At 41.2% G+C, this 15,029-nt stretch overlaps 1 protein-coding gene across 3 annotated transcripts in view; it reads left to right on the plus strand.

Annotated features, from left to right (window-relative positions):
- Nucleotides 1-600: 600 nt before the first annotated feature.
- The window catches only part of rgs7a (regulator of G protein signaling 7a), a 52,343-nt gene continuing 37,914 nt past the window's right edge, over nt 601-15,029 (plus strand). Inside the window, exons 1-2 of one of the 3 annotated variants that reach the window (XM_084020655.1) lie at nt 601-799; nt 1,741-1,859. In XM_084020655.1, coding sequence (XP_083876781.1) covers nt 1,779-1,859 — 81 coding nt within the window. In that variant the 5' untranslated portion in view covers nt 601-799; nt 1,741-1,778. Of the gene's footprint in view, nt 800-1,736; nt 1,860-15,029 lie in introns of those variants that run through there. The other 2 variants (XM_084020654.1, XM_084020656.1) reach the window with 2 other exon arrangements.

Raw genomic sequence — 15,029 nt, forward strand, 5'->3', positions numbered from 1 at the left:
CCTTTTAGAAAATTAGCAATACCACAATGATAAAATGCATTTAAAATAAATTTCACTTTAAAATGTGTAAGTAGCCCATTATTAGTGACATGTACTTTGATATTGTAACATGCTGTGGTGGAATGAAAACTGTTTATACTTTTTTTTTTCTGAAATGTGGCAGAGTAGAATTATAAACACCATTATAAACATTTAATCTACTCATTCAGTTATAGAAAAATAATAGAATAGAAAATGTGTTCATTTACTTTCCACTTATTCCCTTACATTCAACTGTGACAACAACAGTATAGGCTACATATTGAAGACCATGTTTCTCTCTCTGGTTCAGAAAAAAAAGGAAAATAAAATCAGTGCTATATTTTTTATCTTATTGATAAAGATTGAAATCGCAAAAATATGAATATACTGCAAGTCTACACCATGCTCTGGTCCTCGGGGCCAGCACCTCACCGCACTGCATAGTAGTACAGTATTGGATGGGGGAAATAGCTGTATGTCTCCAAAACGGGTTGTAATTTATTCCTCACACACGATTGGTCATGGATCGATGCGCGTTCGCGGCGCTCCGAGGTGGCGCGCCCGTGCTTCTCAGCATCGTTTGGAGAAGAGAGGGGAGAGAGATAGAGACAGAGAGCTGCCACCGCGCCAAGTGTCCGCCGAATGTCTGCCTCTTCACGTTGCCAATGAACAATCCTCGCATTCCTATGTCTGCCAGTTGACACACTGAACGCGAAGGACCGGGTTTCCACCTCTGCAAGGATTCAGGACTCCTACAGCGGGCTGCACGTTTTTTCAGGTAAGCCCCCCTCCCTCCCTCCCTCCCCAACCCCTTTCTCCTCCGGAGACCGACGTCGCTGTGTTGTCTGTGTATTTACGCGCTATTTGTGATTAAGACGGACGGAAAGCGGGCGCGGGCGTGTTTTTCTTTTTTTCCCTATTCTGTCGCGGTAGCTGTCCAGGGTTCTGAAACGGGCGGCGATAAAAACACAGCATAGTAGAGATCTGATGACGGCCTCATGTTAAGAGTAGGTTTCATGACTTCGCTGTTTGCACGCTATAGGCTATTTAGTGTTGCAGACTAAACCTCCCAAGGATGTCGTGTGGGTGTCGTATGAGGAAGAAAGCATAACGAAGCCGTAACGTGCATGCGATATCCGTTACATTTGCACAGTCTGCACGTTTTGACTACCGCTGCTCTGGATGTGTCTAAGCTGCATTGTAACCCCCTCCAGGGACGGTGTATTGTTTTTATTTATTTATTTATTTTTTACTGCATTTACTGTTGCCGGGGTCCGGGTCTTTACCTCACCTTCTCTTGCCATTGCAATCTTAGGATGCAAAATAGGTGCAACGTAGGAGGATTGCTAGTGAATCATCTGATAACAACAAACGGTGAAAGATTATCAGTGGTTCTTCCTGCACAATGACTCCATCTGAGAAAAAGAATGCTTTACATGGTCATTGCTTCTCAAGTTTGAACTTTGCTCCATTCACTGAGAATACATTTTGTGCTAGGAAACAAAAAGCAGCTGCCTTACCCCTCCAAAAAAAATGTCCTTGTCCAGACCTTGTGAAATGTGAACATCGGAGCGCTGCATGTCTGTCTGTTCCGTGTGGAAATGTCAAATGTGTTGAAATGTGATCCACAAGTTATGTAAAATGGTTCTCTTCTTGGCAAGGTAAGGTTAACTCACATTGTTCTGTTATGGACCAAAACATCCGTTCTGTTCCCAACAGGAGCACCTGACATTTCCTGTGGCACATTTACCTACTGGATGATGGCACAGACCAACAGCGGTGGGCAGGGGACCAACGGGGTAGCAGACGAGTCCCCCAACATGATAGTGTACAGAAAGGTAAGGCAGCTGCTATTTTTAGTCGGCACTGTGTGCTGTGTTTGTGTGAGTGCGAGCTTGTCTCCCGCGCATCAATTTACTTGGCGATGAGCTGAACAATGGAAATTGCTATTACTAATGGCAAGACAGTGTTCTTGTGCCATGGTTGATTTAGGGTGTAATGCTACACCAGCCTGATGAGAGCATGGAGAGAACATGCAATTCTTCTCTCATAACATGCAAGTAGATTCAGAGCGTCCTCTCTCTCTCTCTCTCACACACACACACACACACACACACACACACACACACACACACACACACACACACACACACACACACACCAATGCACACAATTCCCAGTTAAACCATCAGCTGTTATTGCTAACATGTTGGAGGATGGAATTTTAACTGACTGACATTAATGGAACCGAAAGGAAGCCACAGGCTTTTTAAGCATTGTTCCATTACACTGCTAGTGGTACATTATTTCACCGTTAAATCTGTTACTACATTAGGGAATTACTGAAAGGGAGGGGGAGTGAACTGGCCCGCTGCTGGGACACCTTAATGCAGCACTGCTCCAAACATCAAACGGATGAATAGAATAATAATCTGCAATGAGTTAACATTTGTTTACTTGGTGGTTTGAAGTCCAACTCTGGTTTCTGTGCGAAACTTTAACACCTGCTCCTCATGTGCACTCATTTGGTTTGAATCTTTTCTCCTCTCTTGACAAAAACAGCCACGTTTTAGATTAACTAACATATAAACCCTTGAAGAAAAAAATTGCTTTTGCTACCTTGAGGAGAGGCTTTTGTTCCCTGGCGGTGCTTTTATTAACTTAGTTATTAATTAATAAGTTATTAATACATTTATTTAAAGTAATTTGTTATTAAATCCAATGCCCTTTTCACTTATGCCAGATATCATTATTCTATAGTCAAGTGTGGCTGGATGCCTATGGTGTTCTACATCTACAGTATCATAGCTAAGTAACAACAGCTGTATGTATGTGGACATTGCCCAACGCTTCACTTCGCTCTCAGCTGCACCGATGAAGTGATATTTTCTCCTCCTACTTGTGGATGACTCAAGCGTTGAGTGAATTTCTTCATTTCATTCTTTTCACCCTTCAGCGAATGCTCCCATTCCATCTGTGGCAGCATCTGCACCCCAGGAAGAGGATACGCTAAGCATGATATCATAGATTGACGGTCTTTTATAGCACTCACAGCGTGTTAGGCAACGTTACTGCCAGTGTGGGACAAGATTTGCTGGAAGTGCCGCTATGCTTGAAGCAGAAAAGGTTTCAGAAAGATTTTTTTTTTTTCAAAGTTCCAATTTCCCCTCGCCTTGTTCATAAAATAGGTCCCAAAGTTGAAGATAATGAAGATAGATTAATCTGACGGGTCTCGTCATTCCTTTGTAACCATGTCTCTTATTAAATTTCATTTTAAGGCGAGACACCATAGGTGACGATATCACCATGAAATGTCCCCAGTTGATTTTTTCTATTAAGATTATTTAGTCAGGCACTCACTTGTCTGCTAATTTGCACACATTTGTCGCACAGAAATCTGAACATTCTAGATATGAACATAAAAGATCCAGTTCAGATAAGAATGCAAAGTTTGGTGTATGTAAGTGCTACTGAAGTGGAGATTTCTGGCTCAGTGGATGTATTTTGTATGGTACAATTACACACATTTTGCAGGCGCTACAGGTGAATAGGGTTTTACATTTCAAAGATATATATCACCATGAAACATACCCAGTTGATTTCGACATTGAAACTCCATTTAGTTGTGTTTAAATATGCAAATGAGGAATTACCTTATGCTAACTTTTTATGTATTTTGGAGGAATCATCAAACGCAAATAGACAAAGTGTAGTAACACCTTAATGTTGTATTTCGGAGGTTTTCAATCCAGATGTCTGAAAGAAGAAGCAAAATAGCCCATTTCTAAATTGTCAAGTGCATGAGAAACAGTGTTTTTGCCTGGAGTGTCTCTCCATATGAAACTGCTTCAAAATATGCTAAGGCCCGAAGACAACTTGCATCCTGGCAATTATATTGACTTCAGCTCTTTCCAGCTATTCAATTACATGTTATATCTCTTCCTTTTTTCCTGCTATTGATCTGGAAATCCGTCTTTTTCCATCATGCCATGACAAATCTGCAAAAGGAGAACATCCGGAGCCTGTGTGTTTAAAATGCAGATTTTTTGGGTTTAATGTCGTTTTTCTTTTATTTCTTCAAAACTATAAAGCAAGAGGGATTTTCAGACTCAAGGGGCTGTTTGTTCTCAAATGTTTGGTCAGATTAAAATCTTAGTCATGAAGCTTTCCAGCATCATCAAATTCTTCACTTCTCAACACTCAACCACACATGGCCACGGCTGGGCTCAGCACACTGACTGACCTAGATACGCTGCAGAATGAAAGAACACAGGGAAGGCAGTGAGGATGAAATTGTGTTTCTGGAGTGGGTTTAATTCAAAAACTGCAATTGTGAGAGCACCGTCTGAAGACGTGGATGAACAGGTGCCCCAAATGCTTTTCAGATGGAGATGACTTGGCAGAGGTGTCGCAACCCACGCTGACTGGGCCTCGATTTCTCAAGTGGGAAAACAAGCTTTTATGTTCTGCTATCATAAACACGCGGCGGAAAGGCACATCTACTCGATAGTTGAGTGCTGCATGAACCTAAAACCTGGAAATTATTTTTGCATTTTTGCATCAGTTCCCTCTCGAAGCCAATGGGTTTTTTTAATGGGTTTTTGGTTAGATGCCTTAAATGATGTCTGTGATTTACGGAGGCATAAAACAGTTTTGTTCTACGATATCAAATATGCCAGTAGATACCCCTGTCAATTAATTTCGAAGCTTTTATATGTCCTAAAAAGTGGCTAAATGAGACTACAATGTGTCATCACACCCACTAGTCTGCCTTTACAGCCTGGTTGTGTGTACTCACGTGCGACCGTGGTGTAGTTTGCTTGTAGCCTATTAGCTTTTTACTTCTGCTGTTCATTTGTGAAGATTGTCTTCCTGAAAAAAAAACTTGCAAATAAACAGAGGTTATTTTCTGCACTAATCTAAAATCCTATTGGCTTTTTGTTGAGGGATCCAGCGCCATGCCAACTTCAGGGTCTGGCCTACAGAAATGCGTCATACCTGCAGCACTCTATAGTATGGGAAGGATTATGTAATATGAGCAGAGGGAGCTTTATGGTGGAGGACAGTTTGATAGTCTTCAGACCGGGAGCATGACTACATCCTTGAACTCGCTCAGTCATTCTCCTCTCTGGCCCATCCAGCCTTCCACTCCTGTCGTTAAGGTCTTAATGAAAAAGGATGGGTGAGTCGAGGTGTTGACCCACTTGCCGTGCGGAGATGTCTGTTTTTCTTCGAGGATGCATGCACACGAGCGACCTGCTTGAATGCGTACATCCCAGATGTATCAAAATACACATTTGCAGAAACAGATGTGCATGCACACACACATGGATGTTTTTACGATAAACTGATTTATTGACAACCAACCAACCAACCAACCAACAAGTGATACGCCATAACCCCTCCTGTCAATAAAATGCTCAGTGAAAGGATTCAGTGATACGCGGTATATGTCTGAGGGTCCGGATCGTTACTTAACATATAAAAAGCCTTTTTGATGTCTTGCTGCTCTCACATTAAACACGTCAGGTTTACTGTATATCACAGAGCGTAACAGAATGCACAGTATGTGTGTGTGTGTGTTTTCATGCCCGCGCAATGCGTGCACCATGAATAATGCTTTGATGCATGTGCGAGCATCTGTGTGCGCTGTATGTAGGGCGAATGTTGCTAAGAGAGAGTGCTGAATTTTTTATGCGAGCCTAAAACAGCTCTGGCGAAGTTTACAGCCACACAGCAGGAGGAGGGAACAGCCAGCGCTTTGTGTGTGTGAGTGTGTGTCTCTGTAGGTGTGCGTCGGTGCGAGCTGATTGTAATTAAGTAGGTTGTGAGACAGAGTAATATTTAAATGATTAGATTTGACATATTTTATATATAGTTTTCCTCTAACTTCACCTCCAAAAATCACTAGTGTCCTACAATTTTATTTAAGCAGTATTAAAAAAAAGCTGAAAGGCTGAAGACAAATTAACAGCCACCTCTACAACCTCACCTATTCTTTGACATATTCTGCAAGTTTTCTCGTGAGAAGAGAAAATGTGAGATATTTCCGTTGTTTCTCTCGCCTCATAAAATTGACAGAGCTTTTCAAACAGCGCTTCATGAAGTTATATCCACTTATTTGGCTTAAAGTGTTCTAGGTTAAGGGTACAAAATTACTCTTTGTCTCGAAAAAAATATGATTTCTAGGACTTTGTAAAAGATAAAATACATTTGGGTGATTGTTTTTGCAGTATACTGTAATTACTGGAGTCTGATCTTCCTCTGTGGTGTAGTATCTGACAGCTGAGGCACCAGCCCACTCTTATTTATGTCTGAGCTGCTGACGGGCATCGGGTAATTGTTATCCAGCAGCCAGCTTGGCTTCTGTCTCTGTGCGGAGCTATAAATCCTACATGTATGTTTATTGTATTTTTTTTTCTGTTCCGTTTCGTACCATTGAGCACACGCAACACGTGTCCCTCTATTGTTGTCTTTGGTCCTTATGGGAGAGTGCCTTTTTAAATTCTGGTGCTTACATAAATGTCAATACTGTGTATCTTTGAAGTAATTGGTCCCTGGTGAAACTTGCTCTTTTCTGCTGATAACAATGATTCAGAATGAATGTATGAGTCTGCGGTTGTTATTGCTCTTGCACAATGCACCACTTTACAGTGTGTAAACAAGCTGACTGTAGGAATTATGGCCAAACAAATCAGATAACGAAACAATATAAACGTTAGCTTTTATTTATATCTACATGTTAGATAGCAAATGTAAAACCAACGTGGGATACAGACATGTTTTTGTCCCAGTAGTTTAGTTAAATATATCAGTAAAATTAGAGAGTCCCTGATTAAAATATGCTTCACATCATTACCAGTAAACATAGTCGTTACAATACTACATTACATGTCATGGTTTTTACTTAAGCTTTCCAATGTTTATGTAGCAATTACCAAATAATCTAAAGTTTCTGTTTCTCAGAAAAAAACGTCCAGAAAGAATAATAATGGCTGAAGTTAAAACGATTATTAACATTTCTTTACAAGCTTATGACAATGATGGCCTCCTCTCTTTGTTTTCAGCTACGGGAAAGTCTGTCCTTTCCCTTTGGAAAAGGGTGTCGAGGTTGCACAGTGAGAGTTGAACCATATCCTCTTTGTGTGACTCAGGAAGGATGATGATGAAGTAATGAACAAACAAATAACAAACAGGGCAAAGGTATTAGTGCATGCCATCGATTTGTCAATTGATTAAGTGGTTGTGTACAAGAGATCATTTTGCAGGAACAAGACTTGGCCTCTACTCCCTCTGCATCACATACAGTGGTAATACAGTATTGTTAGACGATGCCGAACTGCAGCCATTATTAATACACAACGCTTGCTTTAAACTCCTACAGATTCAGCAGAGATCTTCTCGTTGGAGAGCATTTTTCAATCTCGGCCTGATCTGCATCTGTTAAACCTGACCTATATCAGCCTGTTATCAATATAATTTCCCCACCATCCTACATTGTTCGTGAATCATAAAGTGGAGGGGACTGAATACATTTTCAGCCTTTTCTCAGTTGAGAGCCAGATTGAAGGGTTCTTGTGCTGCCTGTCTCCCTCAATCTGCAATCAGAAGATCAGGAAGACCGAGAAAAAGACGGAGAGTGGCGGGGGGTGAGGTGGGACGATCCATAATTGCCAGATCAGAGAGAAATCTTTGTGTGTGAAGTAGGGCTCTTTGTAAGTCTGCTTGCCAGCCAGGCCATTTCCCTTCCTGAGTGTGGAAACATGCATGTTCTTTTTGCATACACTTTTGAGGGAAAGTGTGGGTGTTTGGCAGACACTGTTGGAAAATTGGCATTTATGCCTTTGTGTGTTTCAAATTAATCTATTTTGCCGGGGTTTTTTTTTTTTTTTGCTGACGTCAACACCTAAATTAGAGGGGCTGGCATTAGTGACACATGCTACAGTTGAAGTGTAGTTCTGGTATGTCATCATCATATTGCAGGGGCTGTGATAATCCACCCAGGCTCACAATGAAATCTATAACTGATATTTTCCACAAACACCATAATTGACTGGAGGCAATCTGGATAAAATCCAATTTGAGAATGCATACAGTACATTTTCTGTGAGTGGTTCACTCTCCCCTGTCCTACTTTTGGTCTTCAAAAATATAATATGAAATGAAAAAATAAACAGAAAGCAAGGCACACAGAGAAGAAGTCACTTTGACTCACCGCATCCGCAAATCACAATGTTACCATTTCTTTGATAGCTAAGCAATTAATCAGTTTAAGTGGCGACTGACAGCTAGCTTTGTTTGGATCTGTAAACCATCTTGGGTTTGGAGCCAGAGCCATTAAAGTGACAATTATATTCATACAGTATGCAGCTATTTTATAGCAACAGCAAACTCCTTTTAAAATGGTAGGCTCTGCCAGGTGTTTTTTTTTTGGGCTGTCTTTGTTTGCACTGCTCATGCTGTTAGCACCGTTATCTGCTAGTGGCCGGAGCAGCCGGAGCCATGTTGAAAGCCGCATGGATGCTTATGCTTTGGATTTAGCACCTTTGGGCCTGGTCATCTGCATCCCAACCAAATAGGATCCCATCTGTTATCCATGAACATCCAACTAACATTTCACCCGTGCAAGGCCCCTACTTCATCACATACCACGAGTCCTAATTATCACCATTTCTCAAACCACTCAACTGATGACATTAACTATCACAGAGACTCAGAAACTGCCCATAGAGACTTGCAGACGACTCCAAGAGCTCGTATGCAGACGCGCCAAGTCTCACCACGGCATCTATTTATAAAAACTCTCGGTTTAAGTCAGGACACTGTGTGCTCAAAGACTCAATTTCCTCTTCAGTAAGAGAACCAATAGGCACTCTTCTAATATGTTAATAAGTTAGCCCTTCTGAAATTTGTTTCTTCTAAAAATAAGTGTTAATGTAATCTTTTTAAGAATGACTTTATATTAGTTGAATACCTATGTGTTCTCCTAATATTAATATAACTATTTATAGGCCTCCAAAACACATCTATGACTATAAATAACAGTCATAAATGATCACAAGGATGCTCCCTTTCAGCACACACTTTCTCCGGACATCAAGATGACTGTTATATTGTGTAGATGATTTCCTGAATCATTTGATTTAGAAAATGATAAATATTATGGATGACATTGCTCCAGTAAAAGTAGAGTAAAGTAAAAGTTAAGACAGTCATCAATGGGAATAAAACACAACAGAACTCCTGAAGAGGAAGTTCTGAGTCTAGAAATATAGAAAGAGTGAGATTTGCAACTCTGGAGAACATATCTAATCTCACTTCAAGGCTGGCAATGAGTTTGCATCCTTTTTTCAGGGGTAAAGTTGATGAAAACCGACTCTGGCTATATATCCTCTCAACAAGAAGGGCACTCAGAGATGGCAGAACTCCTCCAAGGCCTTGCCCTGTCTCACAATGTTAACAAAAGTGAAGAATAATTTTTCCATCCACCCCGTGATTTGGATCTGCTCCAGAATGTAATGGGTTCTTCCTTGGCTCATGCTCCACCCTTACACCAAGTATCATGACAATGGGGTGAGGAGTTTTTCCCCTAATTCTGCTGTCAAACAAACAAACTGAAATTAAAACAAAAACCTCCTTGGCAGAGGTAATTGTTTAATGAAAAAAACATTACACCATTTGGATTTACTTGCAGGATAGAGAGGAACGCATCTTGAAGTCAGAATTTAGTCTGACAATCAAACTAAGTAAGGCTCATTTTTAGGCCAAGGTTGCAGAACGAAGGTGGTAAAAACGTGACCAAATTCAACCCTAACCCTCTTGATTAAGGTAGGAAACAAACCCAAATCTCAAATTAAAAAGTGAAACACTTCATTTGGCTGTTGAACACAAAACGGCACAGTTACTTCCTGCACTGGCACCAAATGCTGCCAGTGAGCATAAATCCTCGTGGCAAACGAATGGAGTTGTAGCAGACAAATTGTGGTACATCAAAGCAACAATCCTGACAGGGTTCACCTTGTACCTCAGGGCTCGTCAGCGAGGTGACAGTTTAAATATTTAATCGTGGACTCCGCTGGGTGATGGTTTGGGCTGCTCTGTGAGACACTAAAAAGATACTCAGGCCAGTCTGGCTTACAGCCCTCCCCTCTGTGTATGTCTGCCACAGCTGGAGTCTTTATTCCTGTCTGTTGGGGTTATATAAGGGTGTAAGGAAGCCTGGACATTAAGATAGAGGCTGACTCAGGCCTCGCCTCTGTCCGGCCATTTAATTCCAGCTCAGCATTTAGCGAAAGATTACAGGAGCACAGGCGCTAGAGCTTCGAATGAATCCATCTCCAGTGTGATGGCCTTAATGAGGAGAAAGATGCTCCATTAGGACTAAAGAGAGAAAGAGTAGAGGAAACAGACAGACTGACAGTTTTAGTTGCTGGGTGTGCGTTTCTGAATTCATCTACGTGTCCTTGTTCTCCCCTTGTTCATAGCGGCCCGCCCCTCCTGACCCATCTGGATCTCAACTGTGTCGACTGTCGTCTCCATTTCTAATAGACTCCCCTGTTGTCTCTGGTGGCAGCTCGTTGCTTCCCACTCTCCGTCTACGATCTATAAATTCCCGGTCGCCCGCTCGTCTCTACATCTTGACGTGTGAGACATTGTGTCTCTGTACATTGTAGAAACTTGGCATCCTTTTGGCTTCTCACTTTGCAATTGCATTCCTTCCAAAATATGTTCACTTCCAGTTCCATTTAGCTTTAAGGGATTCATTACATTCATCTTCAAATGTATTGGTGCATTTTTTCAGAAATCATTGAAGTCATTGTTTCATAAATATCAGATCCATTATGTGAAATATGAACCACATCTCTGTCCTAATTGAAAATACATTAAATATATATATATTTAATGGTATTGCTTTTCAAATCACTTATTACATACACATAAGCATTCAGCCAAGGAAAAATTAAATACTGGAGAAACTTATACAATTCAATCACAAATCAGCAGCAAAAGCTCAAATCATATTTGCCCGTCAAGAGTCTTCAAAAGTATATAGAAATAAGGAACCTTGTTATCTTCTCCGGGGAGTATTTCATGCATTACTTCCCTTCTCTGCAGCGTATTTTGGCAGCTTGAAGCAAGAACGTTGTCTTTCTGCAAAACATCATTCCTCTCCGTCTGTCTGTCTGTCTTTCTCTCTCTCTCCCTCTCTCTGTGTCTCTCTGTCAAGTCTAGACATCAGACTTTTTCATCCCAGTTTTCCTCTGTCTCTCACTCTGATGTTCACACTTTGCCCTTTCCATTTCTATCTCTTTTATCCCCCCCCCCCCCCCCCCCTCTCCCGCCCACTCTCATGCCCTCTTTTGCTCAGTTTCGTGTCTTTGATGTTTCTCATATACACAATATCACACTAACTTTGTCTCTTTGTCTCTCGCACTCACCCCGACACACATGTGCACCCTCTCTCTTTCTCCCCCACCCTCCTCCAGCATGTGGTTCTTTACCAGTGAGGCATCCGTCCACCTCTGGCTCTCTGTCCCCTCCGCTCACGTCCCTCGCCTCTCTTTGAAGTCATCAGAGCCCTAGTCGGAGCCCGTGCCACTCCAGTCAGCTTTTATCAACACACACACACACATATATAGAAAAAAAGGAGAGGGCTGTATTCACACCCTGACGGAGTACAGTTATCTCTCCTCCTGTGTGAAATTATTCACTCGTGACTCACAGCTTTATTGGGAACTCTCTCTAAACAAACAACCGTTGGATGTGACATTTTCCATCCAAATTGACTGTAACTGTAACCGAGAGTGCCGGTCTGATTGTTTCCCCCTGCAGCTCGGTGCCTCTCTCAACAATGAGGATGTCATTCTGTAAAAAAAAGCAATCATGTCTCAGTGATTAGCCTGCCTTGACTGAGTGCCATCACGCAAATCCAATACCAGTGAAATAATAAAAGGCAAACATCAATTGTTCCAAAGGGTACATTTCCATGTTTTGAAACATACATTTTCCTTTGCCAAACAGCCTGAGACACGCCTCCGTCAGAAATGGTGCACTCCTTGAGTCTCCACTGTGGCAGACGGATGCAAACACACACTTATAGCTTGCAGGTTGCCGTGTGTTGAGCAGTTTCCACCTGCAGCCGACTGAGCCTCACAGCTTCACACCATTAGTTCAGCTTAGCGTCGCCATCTTGACTCAACTGGCTGCTTTCCTCGTCTGTTAAAATGCAGCAAAAAAAATAAATAAATGTATGCAGCTGGGCTGCGAGTACTAATGTAGTTCAAGTCAGACAAACTTTAAATTATACCCATTAATCCAAGTATGTGGCTGAGAGTTTGATGTTATATTTAAATACAGGGAGGTAAGGAATAACGCTTTATAGAAAATGCAGGGTTTAATTAGTTCAGCTTATTGGTTATGTAAGCTGAAGCAAATGCAAAGCAGCTTACATTATTTCCATACATTCAATATTTGGAGGTACACTTGAAAGAAGTATGTCAGTTGTAATATATGGTGAGGTAAATTAGTGTGTAGAGGAATACTGCTCTGATTAAATTAATTCAAAGTATGTCTTTCTTATACAAGATGATTCATCACAGCTATTTTGATAGAGCCAATTGCCAGGAAGCCAATGGAAATGTTTATAATATGCATTCTTGAAAATATATGTGGCTATGTTAAGAGCTGTTTCCATGCAAGACGTCAGTCGATCCAGACTGAAATATTAAAAAAACTATTGGATGGGTTGCCATGACATATTATAGAGACATTCATGTTTTCTAGAGGAGGAATTGTAATCACATTGGTGAAGATCCTGACTTTTACTCTCTCATCATTATCAGGTCAAAATATTTGAATTTGCGTGATACTTTTATGACCAAATATCTGATAAGCTATCGACATGAGCCTCAGCTGTACTTGCTAATTAGCATGCTAACTCCCTCAACTAAGAGGATAAACATTATATACCTACTTGAATTAGCAGGTACAATGGACACACGCATTTGGTCGTTTAAATAAAATGACAGACAGTAAATGTAGTGCGATTGTAGTATTGAGTATGTAGTATTGAGTGATTTTGGATGTCTTTTTGTTTAAAGTTTACTTTTTAAATAATGCTCTTATAGGCAAAATATTGGTTCTCAAACACTTCTAGCCGTCTCATCACTGATCCACTAATTGACAGACTCCTGTGGACAATACTGTCTGGAATGGTTGTGCTTTCTCCTGCCATCCGTTTTGTTTCTACTGTGGCGGCTGCTCTGTTGGAATCCCCATGACAACCACACTAGCAGTCTGTCAAATGCTATTATCTCAAACACTTCAACTACGTGTCCAGCCCTTAGCTAGCAAAGTGACAGAACATGAGTGTGTATGCATGTGTTTTCCTGCGTTTCTGTGCAAACGCTCACACATTTAAAAGAGTCAGTCGATGAAAGACCGCAGTCAGTTGTGGAAAGTAACTAAATACTGTACTTTACTCAAATATCATTTTCTGCTATTTTTTTCTATTCATCACATCTCAAATAAGGATATATTATTAACGGTTAAATAGTTAGTTTGGGTGTTTCGAATTGGGGTTGTATGTATTATCCATATAGTGACTATAAGAAGAGGACATAGTCATCTAACATATGGGTTTGTGGTTTTGAAGCCTCACTGGCAACCAGTGATCGGAGGTGACCATATTAGGACTGCGGAGGAGCGACAGGTGGATCTGACTACCAGAAGTGGCAGAGCGACAGCCCCAAGCAGCAACCCTGCTACATCTGGCACCATCTGGCTTCTGGTGCAAAGCTGTTAGCAAAGTTAGCTTCCATAATTCAAGGTCAACTTTACAGCTTCAAGTGATGAAGTAATCTTAGTAGCTAATTGCATTGGTAGCATGGTAGCGATGAAATGTCAATCACAAGGCAGCCTTGCCCTAAAGCATACCCTGCTTATCGTCTGATACTCTCAATGGGACCATTAACCTCATTGTAAAGGGCTGTCTGACAGCAAGATAAAAGATAAAGCAAATATTTAGGTGAGCTTTACTTTTATGTGACTACTAGGTTTTTGCTGTTACCCCCGTCCAGAGAAGTACATAGCTTTGCTTCTGTGCTGATTCTCCAAAATAAGAGCATACCAACCGCCATATATTGTAGGTAATACATTAGTTATGGATAAGTACCTCATACAACCTGAGAAATGTATTAAATATGGATGTAGCCTCCGTGAAATAACCCACAGGTGTCTGAAGAGCCATTTTGATACAGTCAATCAGGCAAATAAAAATGTATTTTAGAAAAATCCTTCATCCCAACTAGCATCAATATTCTTAACTCCAAAAGTGACAGAGGATTTAAATGAACTTCACCCATTTGCATTAAGCTTTGTATTGATAGTATTTTTGAATGGTTGTGCATCATTCCCACATTTTCCCCAGAGACAGAGATCTCCATATTTCTATTCTGAAAAAGGGCCTCCGATGATGCAAATATCGTCATTTCGCGTCATCGTGGCTGCTTTGGTTAGAGGGGGTAAGACTACAACACTAGTTCCTCATGTTTTCAACCCGCCTATAGGGGGCGGGACCCACTGACGCTACAGACCTATTACAGATCAGTGGTGGGAACTCACTTCAGACTCGGGGTGTGAGCGGGACTGGACTGGACCTTTTATAATAAAAATGCCCCTCTGCTGTTTGTCCATAATCCACAATCGCCGCCACTGGTTGGTCCACGTTCGCCGCTGGTTGGTCCGCGTTCGCCACCGCTGTTTAAGTAAAACATCTGAATGCTTCTTCCATCACTGCCTGCAGTGCACGTGCAATTCCATTTATAACTACAATCATTAAAACCACTGACGGTGGTGTCCAAGAATAGGATTTGCTTTTATTTTATGGACATTTTACTGCAAATTCTCAGTTGTCCTTCCTCAAGTAATATTTTAACACCACACTTCAAGTTTAATTAGAACATACTGTATACAAGGTCCTCTATCTCCTCTCTGCTCGGCTTGTAAAT

Source organism: Eutrigla gurnardus (assembly GCF_963514095.1).
Source record: "Eutrigla gurnardus genome assembly, chromosome: 11".
Classification (NCBI taxonomy): Eukaryota; Metazoa; Chordata; class Actinopteri; order Perciformes; family Triglidae; genus Eutrigla; species Eutrigla gurnardus.